Source organism: Typopeltis vanoorti, chromosome 18 (genome assembly GCF_054136105.1).
Source record: "Typopeltis vanoorti isolate ZY-2024b chromosome 18, IOZ_Tvanoo_1.0, whole genome shotgun sequence".
Lineage (NCBI taxonomy): Eukaryota > Metazoa > Arthropoda > Arachnida > Uropygi > Thelyphonidae > Typopeltis > Typopeltis vanoorti.
In genome coordinates this window covers 68,093,893-68,114,198 of record NC_143566.1, presented here as the reverse complement: position 1 = coordinate 68,114,198, position 20,306 = coordinate 68,093,893, and the positions used below count along the sequence as shown (strand labels likewise).

The 20,306-nt window shown below is 36.5% G+C and overlaps 1 protein-coding gene across 2 annotated transcripts in view; it reads left to right on the top strand.

Moving 5' to 3' along the window:
* Window positions 1-20,306, top strand: part of LOC150096743 (coiled-coil domain-containing protein 152-like) — a 153,775-nt gene that overhangs the window by 74,662 nt on the left and 58,807 nt on the right. For both annotated transcript variants that reach the window (XM_090408440.1, XM_090408439.1), the window contains one exon: window positions 10,294-10,339. In XM_090408440.1, the coding sequence (XP_090264566.1) occupies window positions 10,294-10,339 (46 nt within the window). The remainder of the gene's footprint in view (window positions 1-10,293; window positions 10,340-20,306) is intronic.

Genomic DNA, 20,306 nt, shown 5'->3' with positions numbered 1-20,306 from the left:
TGCAACGAGTTGCCTGGTGTTGCAGTAGCAGTACCTTACCCCAGTCCTGAAGATACTTTCAGGCGCAAACTTTGTTTGCTCACACTTGAATAAAGGATTAAACTAAACTTATTATAATCTAACCAAGTGAAAAATAAACTCTCAACATCTTTCTCTAAATCCGGAGTAATTTAATTTAATAATAAGGTTGCACACCCTTTGGCAACTCCTATAGGTTAGGATGACCTCTCATTGCTTCTGCCTTTGTATCACTACTGGGCCTGGCTTCCACTGACGAGACCTCAATAAAGGTCAAAACTGGTATGGGTAGTGACCCTTGCCTTAATGCATAGCATTACACATATCTGCAAGGAGATGTGCTTTGCATTATGGGAGATACTGAGATAGGAGTGATGAGAGCTTTCTCCACCTTTGCAACGAGTTGTCTGGTGTTGCACTACCTTACCCCAGCCCTGAAGATACTTTCAGGTGCAAACTTTGTTTGCTCACACTTGGATAAAGGATTAAACTAAACTTATTATAGTCTAACCAAGTGAAAAATAAACTCTGAGCATGTGCAAGTGAAAAGAATATGGTAACTAGTAAACATTCTGTGAAGAGAGAGATGTAAAGATGAATTTTTGGAATAAGTTAGAGGAAGTTCAATTAGAACTAGTCTTTCATAAAAAAAAATAATTTTAAATGTTGTTAGTTATTTTATAATTGTAACTGGAATAACAGTTGTGTAAGAAATTAATGGAAATTTTTTTTCATTCAAGTTTCTCATATAGAAGAAATGGTTATCAAGTATTAAATGTTCAATTTGAACTACAATAATTTAATGGCTGTTTTAGGCAATAGATACAGCAAGTAGAAGTGTTCGATCATTTTCCTTTGAAATTCTTGGCGTAGAAAAGGAAAAAAAGTTGTCATTCCTGAAGGAGGAAGAAATTTTTTATGTAATTTTTTCTATTAGGCATTATAGGAGGATAGACAGTGTTCGAAAATGATGATTTTATTATCTTAGTCTGATCTTTGTATCTCTTACTGTGAATTGAAAACCTATAATTTTCAAGACTTTCATAAGAGAAAATTAGTTTTCAGAAAAGAACTGTTTCTCTTGAAGAGATAAAAAAAACCTGTTTCATTCAACTTTTATTTGGAGTGCAATTGAGTTTAGAAGAAATAGACATTTTTTTTAGCAGGCATATTTCGGGCCTAGATAAGATGTGATTTATTTTGTTATCATTTTATATCTTAAGGTGATTTTCTGTTGTTAAAATTTATTTAAGAATGTATATTTTTTGTATTAATGTATCTTAGTGTTATTAACTCTTTTTATTTTTGTATATGAAAGCAGGAAGACTGAATTTGCTTGATTATTAACACATTGACTGCCACGGCAATTTTCAGGATTCGGGTCTCAGAAGCCAATTTGATTTAATCATATCATATTATTCAAAATCCTAATTATGGTGCATAGTAATCACCAAAAATATACAGAATGTGTTTTTTTGGGAAAAAAGGTCTCACAAGTTATCTCGTAGTTGGCATATATAACAGAAAGTTCTTCGCAGTAGCCAACTACGAGTTAATTCGTACTCAGACATGCTTCGACTTGTCATTGTTTCTCTAAAGCAGAGTTAGCGATATGTTTGTAAATTCATCAGTAGTGAATAAAACTTAGTCGGTACGTTACATTTACTTCTTTCTTGAGTATTTTGTTTTATAATTATTATTATAATATGTATTTATAACCTCACAATATGGATAAGAAAAGACCACTGACTCAAGAAGAACTTGAGTACTATGCTAATCTGAGTCAGAATTTGATGAGATTTTTGCCGAGGATGGTTACAACAGTAGCGATTATGAACCTTCTGAGGATTCGAGTGAGGACAGCGAAGATGACGTCGTCCCCAAGCCTGAAGATAATCCTAATACTTCTCAAGTAACAACATCAAATACGAACGATAATTTGTGGACCGAAATACGACAAGATCCTGAACAATTTATTTTCCAAGCGACATTGGTTTGAAATTGGATACAACAGATTTTACAGTACAAACATTGGTGGACTTATTTTTTTCAGAAGAGTTTCTTGCATTACTGTTCATTTGCATTAGTTTGGTCGAACAAACTAATTTATATGCTGAGCAAGAAATTGCAGAACTTCCACGAGTAAGAAAATCTCACAGGACATCACAATGGAAGGACGTCAGCGTCACAGAAATGAAAGTTTTTATTGGACTTTTATTACAAATGGGCCCTTGTTCTTTTCCAACAATAGAGCATTACTGGAGTAGAAACCCACTTTATAATACAATGTTTTGGCAATCACATATGAGTTGAAATAGATTCCAGTTATTATTGCGTTATTTTCACTTTGCTGATAACTCAATACCATCTTCCGACAGACTATACATGGTAAGACCAATATTGAATCATTTTAATAATATTATGCACCAAAACTATGTACCAGATAAAAATATCTGTATCGACGAATCAATGATGCTGTGGTGTGTAAGATTAAGTTTCCGCCAGTATATACAAAATAAAAAACGCAAATACGGAATCAAACTTTATGAACTGTGTGACTCCGATGGTCTTGTTATGATAATAAAAATTTACTCTGGTAAATCTGAAGAAACTGACCATAATTTGGGTCACACTACTGAAGTTGTTTTGCACTGACTGGAAGAATATCTCAATAAGGGGTACATATTATATATGGATAATTTTTATAATTCTGTTACTCTTATGAAATTATTGACTGCACGAAAAACTTGTGTGTGTGGAACACTACGTAATAACAGAAAGGGAAATCCCATAGAGGTTGTAAATCGAAAATTAAAAAAAAGGGGAGGTTTTTTGGCAGTAAAATGGTCCTCGCTGTAGTATGTAAATGGAAAGACAAACGAGAAGTACTTTGTATTTCTAACATGCATGTTGTTGAAATGGTAGAGGTGTCCAACCGCAATCCAAAATTTCGATGAAACCAAACATAATTCAAGATTATAATAAGGTATGTCTGGCATTGACCAATCAGATCAAATGCTGTCCTACTACTCAGCTCTAAGAAAGACCATTAGATGGCCGAAAAAAATTGCATTACATATTAAAGAAATATATATACACAATTTGTTAAAATTTGTTAACATTTTTTTAACAAATTGTGTATATATTTTTAACACAATTTGTTAAAATTTTTTCATAAAGTAACTAATTCTAACATAACACTTATAAAATTTAGAGAAGCATTTGTTGATGCGTTGACTGGAAAAGAGATTCTACCAGTTTCAAAGAAAGTTAGATCGGAAGAAGTTCATTATTTTGAGAGTATACCATTTACTGAAAAAAATCACATCTGACAAAGCCATGTTGAATTTGTATCCAAACTAAAAAACAAGAAACGTGTTATTATTGTCCAGCCTGTGAAGAGAAGCCAGCACTTTGTGTGGAAGGTTGTTTTAAAAAATATCACAAAAAATAAAATTGTTCTATTACTTTGTATTTGATTTTCACTGTACGAATAAATTTTCTGTTCGTGTATGCCAGCCTTGATTTTTTTTTCTCTTCCCAGAAGCCAACTATCCTTAGTTACGCTTATATACTATGAATATACTCACAGCTGCATGAAAAAGGAAAGTCCAGCAACTACAAGATAACTTGTAGTCAGCCCTCTCAGCCAGATCACTTACTATGAATTATCTCGTAGTTGGCAGTCAGCGTGTTAAGGAAGTTAAGATTGATATTTCAGAATAGGAGAAAATTATCATAGCAATATATATATATATATATATATATGTGTGTGTGTGTATATATATATATATATTTTGCTATGACTTCCTGAGAAAACTCCCATCTTACATATACTTTTTATTCTGCTCATTGTAGTTAACTGTAGACAAGTTCTTCCCTTGCTCATATATTTCATGATGGATAGCTTTCTTTCAAGAGGAATTTGTAAGATGCTCCATTATACAGAGCAATATATAGGCTACGCTGTTCCTTCTGCAGACACAGATTGTCAATTACTAATTACAGAGATCATTATGTGAAGTGCCATAGCTGCAGACTAGACATCAAGGTAACAAAAAAAAAGAGTTCGTGTGTGATTTTTTGTTGCCAGTGGATGCATGCTAATTGTGTAAAGATTAACGAATTGGTTCACAAGCCTTTTGGCCAACCTCAGGTTGCCATTTTTCTGTTCTCTATGGTTCCTCTCTGTTAAACAATTCTTCAACCCCTGAAAGCATGTTGACAGACTTGAATGGTGCCTTATCACTCGCTCTTGAAGAGATTTTCTCTAGAAAAATTGATTTGGTAGAAAGAAAGCTGCAGCCAGTGACATACCTACCAATGGTTGATAGGTATGTATGGAAGCAGAAATTAAAAAATATAATGCCATCATTCCCACCTTCTTGTAAACAGACTTGACACTAAAAGATGACAATTAGCAAGCTTATCAAAACCCAACTTCAATCTCAGAACATTTGTCAGGTACTGTACTTTGAACATGGAAAGGAGGAATAAACTTCTTGTGCTTGTTAAAAGGGACCTGTGAAGCACCACTGAGCAGATCTTAATTCATAACAGCTGTAAATAGTAAATGCAGATGTACTCTATCCACATCATATGTACTACCCATCTGGAACTTACCTTCATCCAGTAGGAATATGATCATTTATTATGTGAACAACTGGAAGAAAAAGTCAAATAAATGATAATTTAATTGACATTTTTCATTGATAGTCAATGAAATGTTAATGAAATGTGATCCACTGATTTAAAAAAAAAGTGTGAAAATTAGTGACCACTGCATAGAGGCCATGCTGGGCACATGAAGTAAACAGCTACCCTTAGAGTTCCTTCCACTTTACAAACATATAAAGTCTTGGTTTCAACCTCAGTAATACTCATTTCCATCTTCAGTCTTTAAAACCTCACTTGCTTTTCCAGAAAACTCATATTGCAACTTCCTCAAGTACCCTCATCTCAGCTTTGCTAATTGCATGTTCTGACTTATTTTGACTCATAGTTGACATATCCAAAGAGTATCCAACTTAGAATCTGATTTTGATCTCCTTTGGCTGGAGATTTCTCTCTCTCTCTCTCTCTCTTTTCTATCAAATTCGATGTCCTTCTGTTGCTTTCTTAATATCATCACCTGTTCCAAACTCTTTGATTTCTTTCCTTTCAATCTAACTTTGTTGAAAGCAGTCATCTTACTAAGGATTTTAATGTTTATAACAACAACTGGCTTTCCTCTTTCAACTGCACAGATCAGGTAGTGATGCTGAAACATTTACTTTTATTACTGATCTTACACAAATTGTTCACGCTGTCAAACTACTGCCCTATTTCTCTAGCCTCAAATCTTTCTAATGGAGAGAATTCTATTTGAATTAAATTTGATAACTTCGATGGTTATCATAGTGGTGCTTTCAGCTCCTACACTACCTTGAAAGTATGCAGCTAATGATAACTGATAACTAATTTAACCATTAAAGTAATTGAATTCCTTATGTATATCAAGAGGTGTACAGGATATTACGATAGTAGATATGATAGATTGAGTTATTTACATTATTGCCAACTTCCTGTTGATAGTTTTTCTCCACATTACTCTGTTACCTGTGAGGACTCCATCTGTCCATATACATCTTGGTCTTCATCTGGGTTCTTTCTTGTCATCCTGACATTAAACACCTGTTTTGCTAACCTTTCCTCTATTATTATTTTAAGTGACCGTATCACCTGAGATTAATTCTGCTCACACACATTCCTAAACGCTAACAGTATCATGGTGTTTCCTAAATCTTCATTTTTAATAAGATTCTATTACTGATTCCATCTGTTCACTCCTCTAATCTTTCTCAGAACTCTCATATCTGTGTTTCCACATATGAGGATTCTGAGAAATTGAAAACTACTAATAAGTCTCCACTACCAAGTCTCTTTTGTCATGCCAAACCTACCTGACCATAGTTGTGAACATACCTGAACACTTCTGGTACTAAGTCTCTTGCCATAACTGAAATTTTACAATTGTTGCATTCGCAAAATCAATCCATTTGCAAATGCGAATGGGTTGATTTTGCTGTTGGTGTAACAGCTCGAATATGTGCAAGTCCTTTTATTGAATCAGTTGTAGATTTTGCTCCATCTGTGCTCCAACACATTGACTCCAATTTATTTTCTTGAATAAAAATCACCCATACCAACCTTCCCCAGTTACATACCCTGGCATACATTGGCATAATAAAAGATCATTCTGTACCGCTTTATTTAAGCACTAAAAGATTTGCAAAATTCATTAGCCTGTAGTGTTGTAATAGCTGCCCTGTTGGATACTTGCCAGTAATATCTGCTTTACATTTTTGGCCATTTCTCTGATCCATGCCAAACATCATTATTTCATAATAAATTTAGTTTAATCCTTTATCCAAGTGTGAGCAAACAAAGTTTGCACCTGAAAGTATCTTCAGGCACAAACTTAAACTAAACTAAATTTATTATAGTCTAACCAAGTGAAAAATAAACTTTCAACATCATTATTTCAAAAGTGAGTATGATCAGCAACTTTGCTTGTCTTATTTCCAATAGTTTCAATTGCTTTAGAATATGCCATTAAGAAAGCCACATGATATGAAACTCCAAACCTTTCATATCGTAACCTCTCATCACACCATGTATTATTTTTTGGTAGTTTCTTAAATCTTTACAGCTGTTTTCAAAAAATCCTCAAGAGGTTTTTCTTTTTCCTGTTGCTCTGTGTTTTGTCTTGAAATGACACTTTAGGTTGGAAAGTTTCATACTTTTATTTGTGAGGGTTTCCTAACAAATGAGACATAGTTAAATTAAAAATGCCAAGCAATTATATTCTTGCTTAATCCTTTATCCAAGTGTTAGCAAAATTTGCACATGAAATTTCTTCATGACTGGGCTACTTATATATAGAGGCTAATGGCTTCACATTAATTGCCTCAGTATCACATAATGCAAAGCACACATCCTTTCTGGTGTGTGTAATGCTATGCATTATGGAAAGGTGACTACCCAGTTTTAACTTTTATTGAGGTACGTTAAAGTGCTGGGATACTTCTCCAAAAGCTGAGTGATCTACAAGATCATTCGAAATCTCACTGAGTGATCCTAAAGGATCGCTACTAAACTCATACCCCTAACCTTCCTGTTGACAGGAAACTCAGCAGTGGTTTCACCCAGTGACAGGCAAAAACTCGCCACCAAGTAGAACCTCTCTGCTTACTCCCCATGAGGTAAGCAAACTCAACAACAAGCATTAATAAATGTCATCACTGGGAGTCAGACCCAGATTGGTTCTAGGTCTGACTCATTGGTTCTGCAAGAGATACCAAAATTGAAATAATGCAGAAGTCATATATCCCATATACAAGTCGTATAATGGTGTAACATATTATTAAAATACTCTGCATTAGAGAGCAAGTTGTAGAAAGTTTTTTCACTTGGTTATAAATTAAATTAAAAATATGAAGAAATTCTTGTTTGATCTTCTAACCAAGTGAATCAGTCAAATTTGCATGCGAAGTTTCTTCATGACTGGGCTATTTGTATATAGAGGCTAATGACTTCACATTAATTGATAGTATCCCATAATGCAAAGCACACAAATGACAACAAAAATAAGTGCTCCAAGTTGCTAAGCATGTCACTATTTGCTAAGTTATTTGTGCGCTTGAAGAAGAGCTTTTGTGCACTTTAAATCACGAGCTTTGGTCAATTTTACATGACGTCTCGTGTACCGCAGCAGACAAAGAATTTGAGAAAATACAGAGTCAACATATCAAAAAATTAAAAAAGAACTCTACTGTCAATCCAAAACATTCTGCCTGAAGCACTCAACGTGCTTTCACGTGGCCACAACTTCGCCACTGCTCCCAAAAAAATACCTAGTGAGGATATTATGATCCAGATCGAACGCAGAATACACCACCTTCCGAATCAAATGGCCAACAGTGTAAGACCTGGATGTAGCTTGTGTCCTCTCCAAAGCAAGACCACCAAAAACCAACATATCCAATAAGGAGTATAAAGCTCTGCAGGAAATGAGGAATAATAGAGAAATAGTTATTACCAAAGCAGATAAGGGAAATGCACTGTAGTACTTAACCAAACGGACTACACAGGTAAGCTTAAAGCTCTTCTATTAGATCGAGCTACTTACCTCCCTATCAAATACAATCCCACCAACTCACAAATCAGAAAACTTCACAGGCTCCTTAAGAAGGTCACTTCTTGGCCTGAAGAAGTTATTAACAGATTAAAACCGTTTAACTCTATACCCCCCCCGTATTTATGGACTCCCAAAAATACATAAAGAAAATGTGCTATTACATCCCATAGTGGATGGCATTGATTCCCCTACATACAAATTAGCTAAACATTTGGCCAAAGCACTCACACACTATACTGGCAACACACCATCACACACAAAAAAAAAACTCAGCCCACTACAGAGCCAGCATAGAAAGCCTTACACTCCAACATATACTGACATAATGGTCAGCTTTGACATCTCCTTATTCACAAATGTCCCACTCAAGGAAACTTTAGAGCTAATCCAAGCTAAATTTCCTCCTGATATCTCAGCCCTATTTCAGTTCACAATGAACTCAGGCTATTTCGTTTGGCAGGGAAAATTCTACAAACAAATAGAGGGGACAGCCATGGGTTCACCACTCTCTCCATCCTTGGCCAATTTCTTTATGGAGATCTTTGAAGAAAAAGCCTTAGCCTCTGCCCAACAAAAACCAACCATATGGCTTCGCTACGTTGATGATGTGTTCACTATTTGGCCACATGGCTCTGATACACTCCTCTCCTTAACACACTTAAACAACCAACACCTCAGGGTCTAGTTCACCTTGAAAAAAGAGGAAAACAACAGCCTCCCTTTCCTAGACACACTAGTCACCCACCAGCCTGATGGAACCTTGGTTTTCTCAGTTTATAGAAAACCCACCCATACAGGCAGGTACATTCACCAACAATTCCCCCACCCCCCACAACAATATGGAGTGGTGAAAACACTATAGAACAGGGCTAAACTAATCTGTTCAAACGACAAGGCCCTAAACACTGAACTAAATCACATCCTCAACACTTTCTCAGCCAATGGCTACTCCCCCAAAAAATCCAAAAAATATTGAAACCAACAAACTACAACCCCCCCCCCCCCTTCACAACAAGGATTACTATAAATTCATCACCGTTCCCTACATTCGAGGCACCTCGGAAAAAATTACAAAAATCTTAAAAAAACATGACTTGACCTCCTGTTACAGGCCATACAGAAAATTGGCATCCCTTATCCGCTCCAGCAAAGATCAACCACTTCCTCTAGACCTACCTGCTGTATACTAGGTCCCTTGCAGCTGTAAACTGTCTTACTTTAGCCAGACAGGCAGGACAGCGAATATCAGAATTTCGGAACACAATGACTACATCCGATTTCACAAGTACAGCCACTTGTGAAATCGGATCTTGCAGACCATGCTCTGGATACACGCCACAGAATACAGTGGAAGAAAGCTACAATAATACACCGTAGCAAGTTCAAATTCAAAAGACTATTAATGGAATCAGCCTCAGCCCTAAGAAACTCTCCAAACCTCAACAAATTTGGTTGCATGAGACTGCCCCAAATTTGGGAGGTTTACATCAGCAGACCTTCAGCCCAACAGCCAAGAACACCTAACATAGCCCGCTAGGGGGCACCATCAGGACTTTTAGGAGAACAATAGCTTCCTCACTTCATTCTCAGTTACTGTGTTGTAGTGCCTACATGCACATGCCTTTTTTGTAAGTTCCTTTTGAAGATGGCAACGTGACATTGCCGAAATATCGGAAATATTTATTAAAGTGTAATTTAATTTATATTCTCATATACATTGTCAATTCCTTAAGTGCATAACCAACGTATAAACTTGTCTACGAGAATAAGCACATCAGTATATTTTAATTCTTCAAAAGGCAGGTACAGAGATGAGATCTTATTCCAGTTTCAGATTTTTTGTTCCACAAGAAAATTTCATGTTTGAACATAAGATACGAGTAACAAAAATATCTCAGTATGTCTTATTTTATTTTTAGTATCAGCTTGTTGTCAATGTTTAGAAGGAAATTTGGTACTTGTGCACTTCAAACAGAAAATTTTAAGGGCAAAGTTTGTTTATATCTCTTAAAATATATCTAGAGATTTGATTAGAAAGCTAATTTAACTTTATACTAATTAGCATAAAGTTTATTTATTTATTTATTTTATTAAAGAGGTTAGATGAATTACAAAGCATTAATCAGGATTTGGAAAAAAAATGTAAGTCTAAAGACCTTTAATGCGTTATCTGGATAACTTTCTAAAATTAATTTATAAGTAAGCTGTGTGCATACATTTGTAAATGAATTTTTTTTATAAAGATAATCAAAAATTGTGTTGTACTGCTCATAAATCTGATTTCTCATGTTGCATTGTGTACTAGTTAAGCGAATTCATTCATATGTTTCACAGTTTTTTTCTGCTCAAGATTTGGGAGACTTAATTCATTTAAAATGAAGGTTAATTTCATTTATTGCTTATATTCTGTTATGTAAGCTACCATTATAAATTAATTTATTATAAAATTTAAAAAAAGGAAAAGCCTTTCAGTTGTATGAGTTCTCAATTATTATCATTTGGGTATCTCCATGGAGTCAGAAGGCTCAACACTCATCACAATCTCTATTATACCTCTCCTTAAACTCATTAACTGATTAAACACTCCCGACCACCTCTGGCAACCTATTTGCCACCACTCTCCAAGCAAAAAATCTAGTCCTTAACATCCTAGCTAACCAGACTCGTACACAATTTCCACGACGACACTTGTTCTCTACCTTCCTGCCATGTACTGAAAAAAAAGACTTCACTCTCAATCCTATAAAACCTTTAATAACTTTTATGCTTTTATTCTCATAAGGAACATACCATAGTGTTATATGTATTTTTTGTATTAACTTGTGTACATGTGAGGTATCTGAATTCTTGTTCTGTAATTATCCTTAAATTGTACTTCTTTAGTTGCAATGGAAACACTACTTATACCTCTCCTTGTATGCCTATTCAGTGCTTAATCTCCTTTATGCTCTGTGGCCGTTACTTAGATTGATCACGTGTGTGAATTAGATTAACAAGGGGATCCTTTGGCTAGAGCCAATTCCCTTGTTACAAATATCTTTACAAATATCTGGAGTTACCTCCTCGTTAGGGTCTGGACAATTTATTTGTTATTGCTGCACAATACAGAACCCTTAGATTAGAAAAGCTTCTTAATCAAGGAGCTAACTCAGACAGACACACGGTTAATCATTCTATTAAAATACTTAGTTCAAATTATCTAAATTTCCTATACCAACTCTAGTTTGCAGTCGTGGTCTCCATTAAACAATTCAATTCCACTCAGGTTCTAATTAATAAGTGGTGCATTGGATTCATTTATCAGGCAACTAGTTAGGTAAAATTACAAAGGTTCATTTATTAAATTCATGCAATACACTTTCACCAAATATACACTCAGCTAAGATAATCACTTTCTTAAGTTACAGAACTTAATATAACAACTTCAGCTATATAAACTATAATTTATATAGCTGAATCTTGTCACAAGACAATGCTATCAAATCAATTGATTATCCTTTTGTATTCTTTGATCTACGATTCCTTCCAGGCATTAATTCAATCAACTTCGCGTATGATTATACTATAACATACTAAACATGATCGACATTTACAATACATTGGACTATGCTCCTGGAGCTGTAACACTTTGCTAATAGACTAAATACTAAAGTCCTTCCTCTTACATAATATGAGCTCTACTAATGAATGTTCCTGTTCACTATTATACAATAATTCTTTCTTCCACACTAAAAGAGACTAAGGTTTGTACATTACCGGATCTTTAAGACTTCTTCAGGTCTGTCCTCAATCTTCAATTCCCTTTACAGCTTACTTATTCTTTGTCCTGACGGTCGTCTCACCTGGGCCTGGTTTGGAGTTCACTATCGTGATTTGATGTGGACGAGAAACAGCTCTGCTTAAGTTGGTCCATGTTGTCTAGCATGACTGTCAGCTCGCGTAGATTTCCTCTGTATGCTAACGAAATGCCCACATCTGGCTCACTACTTGGCCACTTATCTCCGTTGAGACATCATTCCGTTGGCCGGGTTCACCTACACATCTCCGGGAACAACTCGAGCTGGGGGCCCTCGAGTGAACGGGCGCCGATACTGAACAGGACAGCACGAGGAAAAACTGGAATCCAAGAGAAAAAGTTCCTCAAACTGGGGGAGCCAAGCCTTTTTATATTGCAACTTTAATGCCCCCTCCCCCCTTTTGCGTCACACCCTTTTCCCCATCACCATTCTTCTGCATGCAGTTCCGTTCTTCTCTCGTAGTGTCTTCCAGGAAACTCACACACACCATGCTCCATGCATACGTGACTGCCGTAGGCTCCACTGGTAATCCGAGTGTCTCGCTCGCGTACCTTAGACTCATAATTTTACACACTAAGATATATTTCACAAATTATTCTCCCCTTGTTAAACATACAAAGATAGGTAATATTCCTTTACATAGAATCATTCAATGTAAAGATACAATATCTTTAAGGCTTTCTAGTAATAGGTAATATTCCTTTACATAGAATCATTCAATGTCAAGATACAATATCTTTATGGCTTTTCAGTAATTTACAATTCTACTTATATACAAGTATATCCTTGTTGGTGTGTTAAAGCCTGTTAAATCTCGAATGAAATATTTCTTATGAAATCTCTTCATTCAAGATTTAACAATAGACCTACCACAACTTTGTCACTCCTCTGGATCCACTCCACCACTTCTTAATCTCCACAGAATCTGCTTGACCAGATCTGAATGCAGTTGCCCTGATATAATCTTATTATTATTATTACATAACACCTCCAGGGAGTCCAAAGACTCATTGCGGGAGGACACCTATCGCTCTGTCTCCACCATCATCATATAAACCAGCGATGCCATCTACTGCCCATCATCAACACTAGTATTTTCACAGATAATCACAAACATCCATGCCCACGGCGTGATTCGAACCCGCAGCTTTTTGGCTGGAGAGTATGCTGGCCAACTAGGCTGGTATTCAAGCTATAGAGGAAAACAATAACCTCCCTATCCCTGCATGTGTTCAACAACCATGTAATCTGATGTATTATTTTGGCTACTTTTGCAATATGCCCTCTAAACTTCAGTTCTCTGTCCACAGTTAACCTCAAGTCCTTGGCCTCTTCAGTTTTCTGCAGTTCATTTCCATCAATACAATACAATACGCAGTTTGTGATATTTCTTCCTAGAATGTATCGTCTTATACTTGACCATGCTTAACTGGTAACCATTTACCGTTGCCCATACTGCCTGTCTGTTTTAGTCATCCTGCAGGATCTCTGCATCACCTTTAATTTACTGTTGCTCTTTTCAGTTTTGTGTCATTAGCAAACGACTGAGTGTTTCCTGCCAAATCATTTCCTATGTCATAGATGTACAAATTAAACAACAGAGAACCAAGTACTGAGCCCTGAGATACACCACTAGTCACCTTCTCCTGGAAGGTGACTAGTGGTGTATTTCCAGATTTCTGTGGTGTACTTCCAATTTCTGCACCAGAGTTCCATGTGGAATCCTGTCAAATTCCTTGGCAAAATCTAGCAGTACCACCGAGTGGCCATATTGCCACTTTATTGTAAAAATGTTGTATATACCATAAATATATACAACTGAATATTTACTTTCAAGTTATTTCCTATATCATTTATGTACAAATTAAACAGCAATGGTCACAGCATTTGAACCTTGTGGCATACCACTAGTAACCTGTTTTTTTGCCTCGATTCTGCCCCCTCCATATATCACTTTTTGATATCTCTCCAGCAGCCACCCTCTTATCCACTTACCATTGTCACACCCATTCCCATTTGTTCTAATTTGTGTATCAGTTGTGTTTCATGTGGTATTCTATCAAATGCCTTTGCAAAATCCAGCAGAATCATGGTATAATCATTTCCTTTATTCGACTCTGCTGTGACTCTATTATAAAAAGATAGTAAATTACTAAGGCATGACCTACCCTTCACAAAGTCATGTTGCCCCCCCCCCTTCCTACAGTATCATATTTTTATCCATCTATTCTTGAATTCTCTTTTTGACCAATTTCTCTAGTACTTTTACCATCACACCTGAGATACTGATTGGTCTATAATTTTCTACTGCAGTCTTAGAACCTTCCTTATGCAAGGGAATTATTTTGTTCTCTTTTCACTCTGGTACTCTACCAGAGCTGAGACTTAGAACCTAGTCAGAGGCAATTCCAGTTCCCTTGCACATTCTTGCAAAAAAACCTGAACAGATATCTCATCTAATCCCATAGCTATATATACATTGAGATTCTGCAATATACTAAGAACCTCCAATTCATCCAACTCTGTTCTCTCATCGGTATCTGTCACATATGTTAAAGCAGCAACCTCGCTAGAATGAGATGACATACCCATGCAAAGTGGTCACTCAGTAACTCGACTATTTTATCTACTTCTGTCACCTCTTGACCACTATCATTCATTAAGGTTAATCTTCCATAATCATTATTCCTCTTACTTGCCACATAACGAAAGAACTCTTTTGGATTTCCTTGCCATGCTAGTCACCTTTCTTCCCTGAGCCTTGTACGTTCATGAGTTTGCTAGTCACCTTTCTCCTTATATAACCTCCACAGCATTTTCTTCTTCTGCAGCTCATGCTTAATGATGTTATTCATCTAACTTCTACCATCCATGCTTTATGCCATGGCACAGATTCAAGCTTCTTCCTAAGCTTCAGCCTTAATATTCCTCATCTTGTACAATCTCCCAAGTCAAGACTGCATGGTTACTTTCACAAATTGGAGGCAATGTGGTCACATTAGTTATGGATAGCTCTTCTGATCCTATGACCAGGTCCAATGCTCATAACACCCCTAGTCCCCTCAATTACATGCTGCCTCAATTAATTCTCTCTCATAGGTGTATAAATTCCATTTCTTTCTTGCTATGTGATCTTTCTTCTTTCCAGTCTATATCTCCATAGTAGAAGTTCCCCATAATAATCACTCGACTCGTACTAATTGTGCTAATTTGGCAATGCATGTCTTCCAGATCATCCATTGAATTCCTTATAGTTGGGGTTCTCAATGCGAGTGTGCATACCCCTTTGGGGTACGTGGCAAAATTTTTGAGTGTATGCCTGAGAGCTCAAAAGTCGTTAGATCTAGTAACAAGTCATTAAGTTAGCAACACTCATACTGATTAATTTCTGAGAACTAAGTGACAAAGCATGCCACTGTAGTTCATGTCTATACAGGTTTGTCAATCCTCCCTCCTCTTCCCTACCTGAGAGCCGAACCTACCTGAACAGCTGATCACCCAATCAAAACATCCATTCTAAGTGAGTGAATGTGCCTTCTTACTGCTCTGTGTTTGTTGTGATTTATTTCACTTGCTGTGCTTAAAGTTATTTTTATTCTTCAGTTTCCTGTGAAGTTAAATGAATGTGTTTCTAAAGTGCCTTGAAACATGGATAAATGGATAATTAAAAAGAAAAGTAACGTGGAGCCGGAGCCAATTGCTTCTATGTCATCATCCCATGTGAGTAAAGAGGTGGATTCAGCAGTAACTAAAAGAACATTAAATGTTAATCAATCAAGTGATAAAAAATATTAAGAAATGCAAATATTATGAATCATATTTACAGTTTGGCTTTACATGGACAGGAAATTTAGTAGAACCAAATTCACAGTGCATTGTTTGCTCTGAATTTCTGTCACAAAATTCTATGAAACCGTCTCTTTTACAGCGACACTTTGAAACAAAGCATGAGCCTTTAAAAAATAAGACTTTAAGCTATTTTGATTGTCTTTTGGAAGACTTTCAAAATAAGCATTTTTCTGGTGTAGAAGAAAATGAAAGTGCACTTAAAGTGTCTTACAAAGTATGCCTTCAAATTGCCAAAGCTGGAAAGGCTCACACAGTAGGCTAGTCCAATGGTCTTCAACCTTTCAGTCAGTGCAGGCCACATTAAAAATTTCAATTAAGCCCACGGGCCACTAAGCTATACTGTGGTATTTAGAATTGTAAGATGCTTTGCAGATTCACAAGGAACACATTCATGTGCATTTGATACTTTACATAAAATCCTATAAAAATAAACTCAACTTTAAGAGCATAGGTAGGAGTCAGGTTCATGATATGTAAATACAATCAATACTTGAAAAAAGATAATTTAATGAAGAAAACATTCATTTTTACAATGTCAATGGGCAACTTGGCAATGTTTTTCCTTGATCAGCTGTTGGCATCAATGTTGGGAGTTGCTATGTGCAGAGTCTTCTCGAGATGTTGGTCCATAATCAGAATTCTTGTCTTGGACTTCACATGCTTCATTCGGGAGAAGAACTGCTCACATAATTATGTGCTTCCTAACAAAGCGCACATCTTCAAAGCATGCTGGCGAAGATTAGGGAATGCGTCCTCAGAAATGTAGTCTTTGTAAGATGTAAGCAAGGGCACATTGAATAATTTTTCTCTCAAAGAAGAGTTGTTTTGGAATTCAAGCAGCTCCATTTGTACTGAGCCTGGCATTTTGGCAGCATTGACATTGAATGGCATTGAAAATAAATCTAAAGAAGACTGTTAGTTACGAAAATTACTAAATCTCTCTTCAAACTCACTTTGCAAGACGGCTAATTTTGTAGCGTATTCATCAAAAGATGAACAGTTAGACTCAGCGAGAAGCTGAAAATGAATTAAGTCTTTTTTTGCAAGTTGTGCCTTCCAAAGTTTGAGCTTGGCCACAAAAGCTTTGATGTGATCGAACAGAGTGTGCACCGGTTAATCTTTGGATTGTAGCTGCGTATTTAGGTCACTCATATGCAACAAGATGTCGGTCACAAAGGCAAAGTCTCTCATTCACTTCGGATTGTTAAATTCCACAATTGGATTCCCCTTGGTTTGCATGAACTGCTGTATTTTGCTCCTTAAGTCAAAGATTCTTTTAAGAACCTTCCCTTTGCTCAATCAACGTACATCACTATGATAAACCACATCGCCGTGATACGCTTCACACTCTTGGGTGAAAAACTCTTGGAATTGATGATGATTCAGTCCTCTTGCCCTGATAATGTTGACGAAGTAACAATAACTTTCATGACATTCTCAAATCCAATAGTTTTCATGCACAAATTCTCCTGGTGGATTAAACAGTGGTAACGAATGAAATCTTTTCCTTCTAGTTCCAGTTCTTTCTGTAGCAGTGCAACAAACACCTTCGTTCTTTCCTGCCATAGCAGGGGCACCATCAGTTACCACACCCTTGAGGTTGGTTAAGCTGTGGTCGAAACACTGAAGCGTTTTCTTGCCGGCTTCAAGAATATCAGTGCCTTTCGTCGTTCCCTTCATAGGTACGAGCGTTAGCATTTCTTCTGTCACATTGAATTGTTCATCAATGCCATGGACAAATAGCCAGTTGTAATGTATCCTTCACATCTGTGCTCTCATTAAAAGCAAGTGAATATGACATAAATTCGGATGACTATTTTTTTAAAGTTCCTTCAATGTCATTGGCAAGTTCTTTGACACGTTGTGCTACGGTTACCTCAGGCAAACTCGGTTTTTTAAACACTTCCTTATTATTTGGGCACAGAATATCCCCAGCAGCGATAAGACATTCTTTCACAAACTCGCCGTCCAAGAAGGCTTTTGATTTTTTTAGCAATTTTTTCAGCTATTACATAACATGCTTTGACGCTCTCTTTCCTCTGCCTTTTAAACATACCCTGCTGGTATTTTAAATGAATTTGGAGATGGTTCACTTTGTCCACATGAAGCCGTCCTTGAAGGTGAACAAAATTGGATGCATGCTTTGTCTCATAGTGTCGTTTTATATTGTATTCTTTTGATACTGACATTGACTCATGACAAATTAAACACATTGGCTTATTGTCAATCGGCACAAAAAAGTACAAATTGGTGCACTTTTCATTAAAAATCCGACAAGAATCACTTGATTTACGCTTTTTACTTGTAGACACCATAGTAATGAAAGGTAAATCAAAAAAAAGGTCCAAAGGCCGTGTAACTTTTATTGTTCACTGAATATGTCTCACACTAATGAAAAAGGTCTGGCAATATAAACCCACAATAGGCTATGGCTGACACGACGAACCTGCACGTGCTTATACACGAATATCACGCTGTTCAAGACTGACTGACTGACTGTGTATGAGATCCTCTTGTATTTATATGCAATTAACGAAGTATCGAGAACCTTTGAGATGTATCTGGAAAGCACAATACAGCGCACTCGAGTGAAGTACTGCTTCAGCTGTCTACCTGGCTGTGGGTACTAGTACTTAAGTACCACTTGGCACTGGTAGATGGCTGAAGAAGCATGTCTATTTCATATTTTTTTTTTATAGGATTTTATGTAAAGTATCAAATGCACATCATTCCTTGTGAATCTGGAAAGCATCTTACAATTCTAAATACCACAGTATAGCTTAGTGGCCTATGGGCTTCATTGAAATTATATTTTATTTAATCGTGTTTTAATGTTAAGTAGTTATTTTTTCAAAATGGCTGGTGGGCCACAGCAAAGAGCTTCGCGGACCACAGGTGGCCCACTGGCTATGTGTTGAAGACCCCTGGGATAGTTACCTCATTCTTCTAGCAGCGGAAGAAATAGCTTCTTGTATATTTGGTCAAGAAGAAGCAAACCTTGTCAGAACCATTCCTTTGTCCAATGACACATTTTCCAGGAGAATTAAAGATATGGCCTGTAATATTAAGGACCAACTCATTCAAGCTATTCCATGTAGCCTGTGGTTTGCCATACAAGTGGATGAGTCAATAATTTCAAGAAGGTGGCAAAATATTCTGGAGGTTTTTGAAGAAGCTTAAGAATGGAGGAAAGAGTGCTATAAAAGGAATTAGAGATGGTAAAGGTGACATGAAAACGGGAGAAAAAGATATCCTTGAAGTATGGAGTAATTACTTTGAAAAACTGCTAAATGAAACAAGCAGTGATGACAGCACAGTGGTAAAAAACACTGACCAGGCATGCAGTCAGGAATACATATCCATACTTGAAGTAGAAAAAGCCATCAAAGGCTTGAAATGTGGAAAGGCAGCAGGAGTAGATGATATTCGACCAGAAATGCTGAAGTATGGTGGTATAAGAGTATTACAGTGGCTGCACTGCATAGTTCAGAAAGCCTGGACAGAGGGTGAATTCCCGATGATTGGAGTAGAGCTCTCATAGTACCCATATATAAAAAGGGAAATAAAACTGCATGTGAGAATTACAGAGGTATTTCCCTACTGAGTGTTCCTGGCAAGATCTATGCAAGTATACTTGAGAAACGGTTGAGAAGAATTGTGGAAGAAAAGCTTGGTGAAGAACAAGCTGGATTCAGGCCAAATAGAGGCTGTCAGGATCAGATCTTCACTTTACGACAAATAGTCGAGAAAGCATGGGAATATAACTAAGATCTGTATTTAAGTCTTGTCGATCTGGAAAAGGCATATGACAAAGTGCCAAGAGAGAAGCTATTCAATATGCTGCAGTTATATGGTGTCAATGGGGCATTATGTCAAGCAATACTTAGTCTTTATTTGAGTTGTAAGTCAGCAGTTAGAATTGAAGGAAGTACAGGAAGATGGTTTAATGTTAAATCTGGTGTAAGACAAGGATGTACATTATCCCCTCTGTTATTCATTATCTATATGGATCACATTATGAAGGAAAGTGGTATTAAACCTGATATCAAAATTGGAGATGTTAATGTCAGCTCTTTGCTTTATGCGGATGATGTTATACTTCTAAATAAATCCACTACAAGTCTGCAAGATTCTCTGACTAAATTGAATAGCTGTTGTAATAGATATGGTATGAAGGTCAGCAATAAAAAGACAAAGACAATGAAAATAGGCAGAATCATTGAAAATGTCAACTGTGTTGTGAATTCAGAACCTGTGGAACAAGTAAAACATTTCAGCTATTTAGGCACGATTTTTACTGAAGATGGTCAATTAAATATAGAAATAGACAACAGAATCAGCAAAGCTGGTATGGTGGGAAGTCAATTGAATAAATTCATATGGAATAAGAGAGAAATTAGTCGGAACACTAAATTAGCTGTATACAAGACAGTGTTCAAACCAGTTTTAACTTATGGATCTGA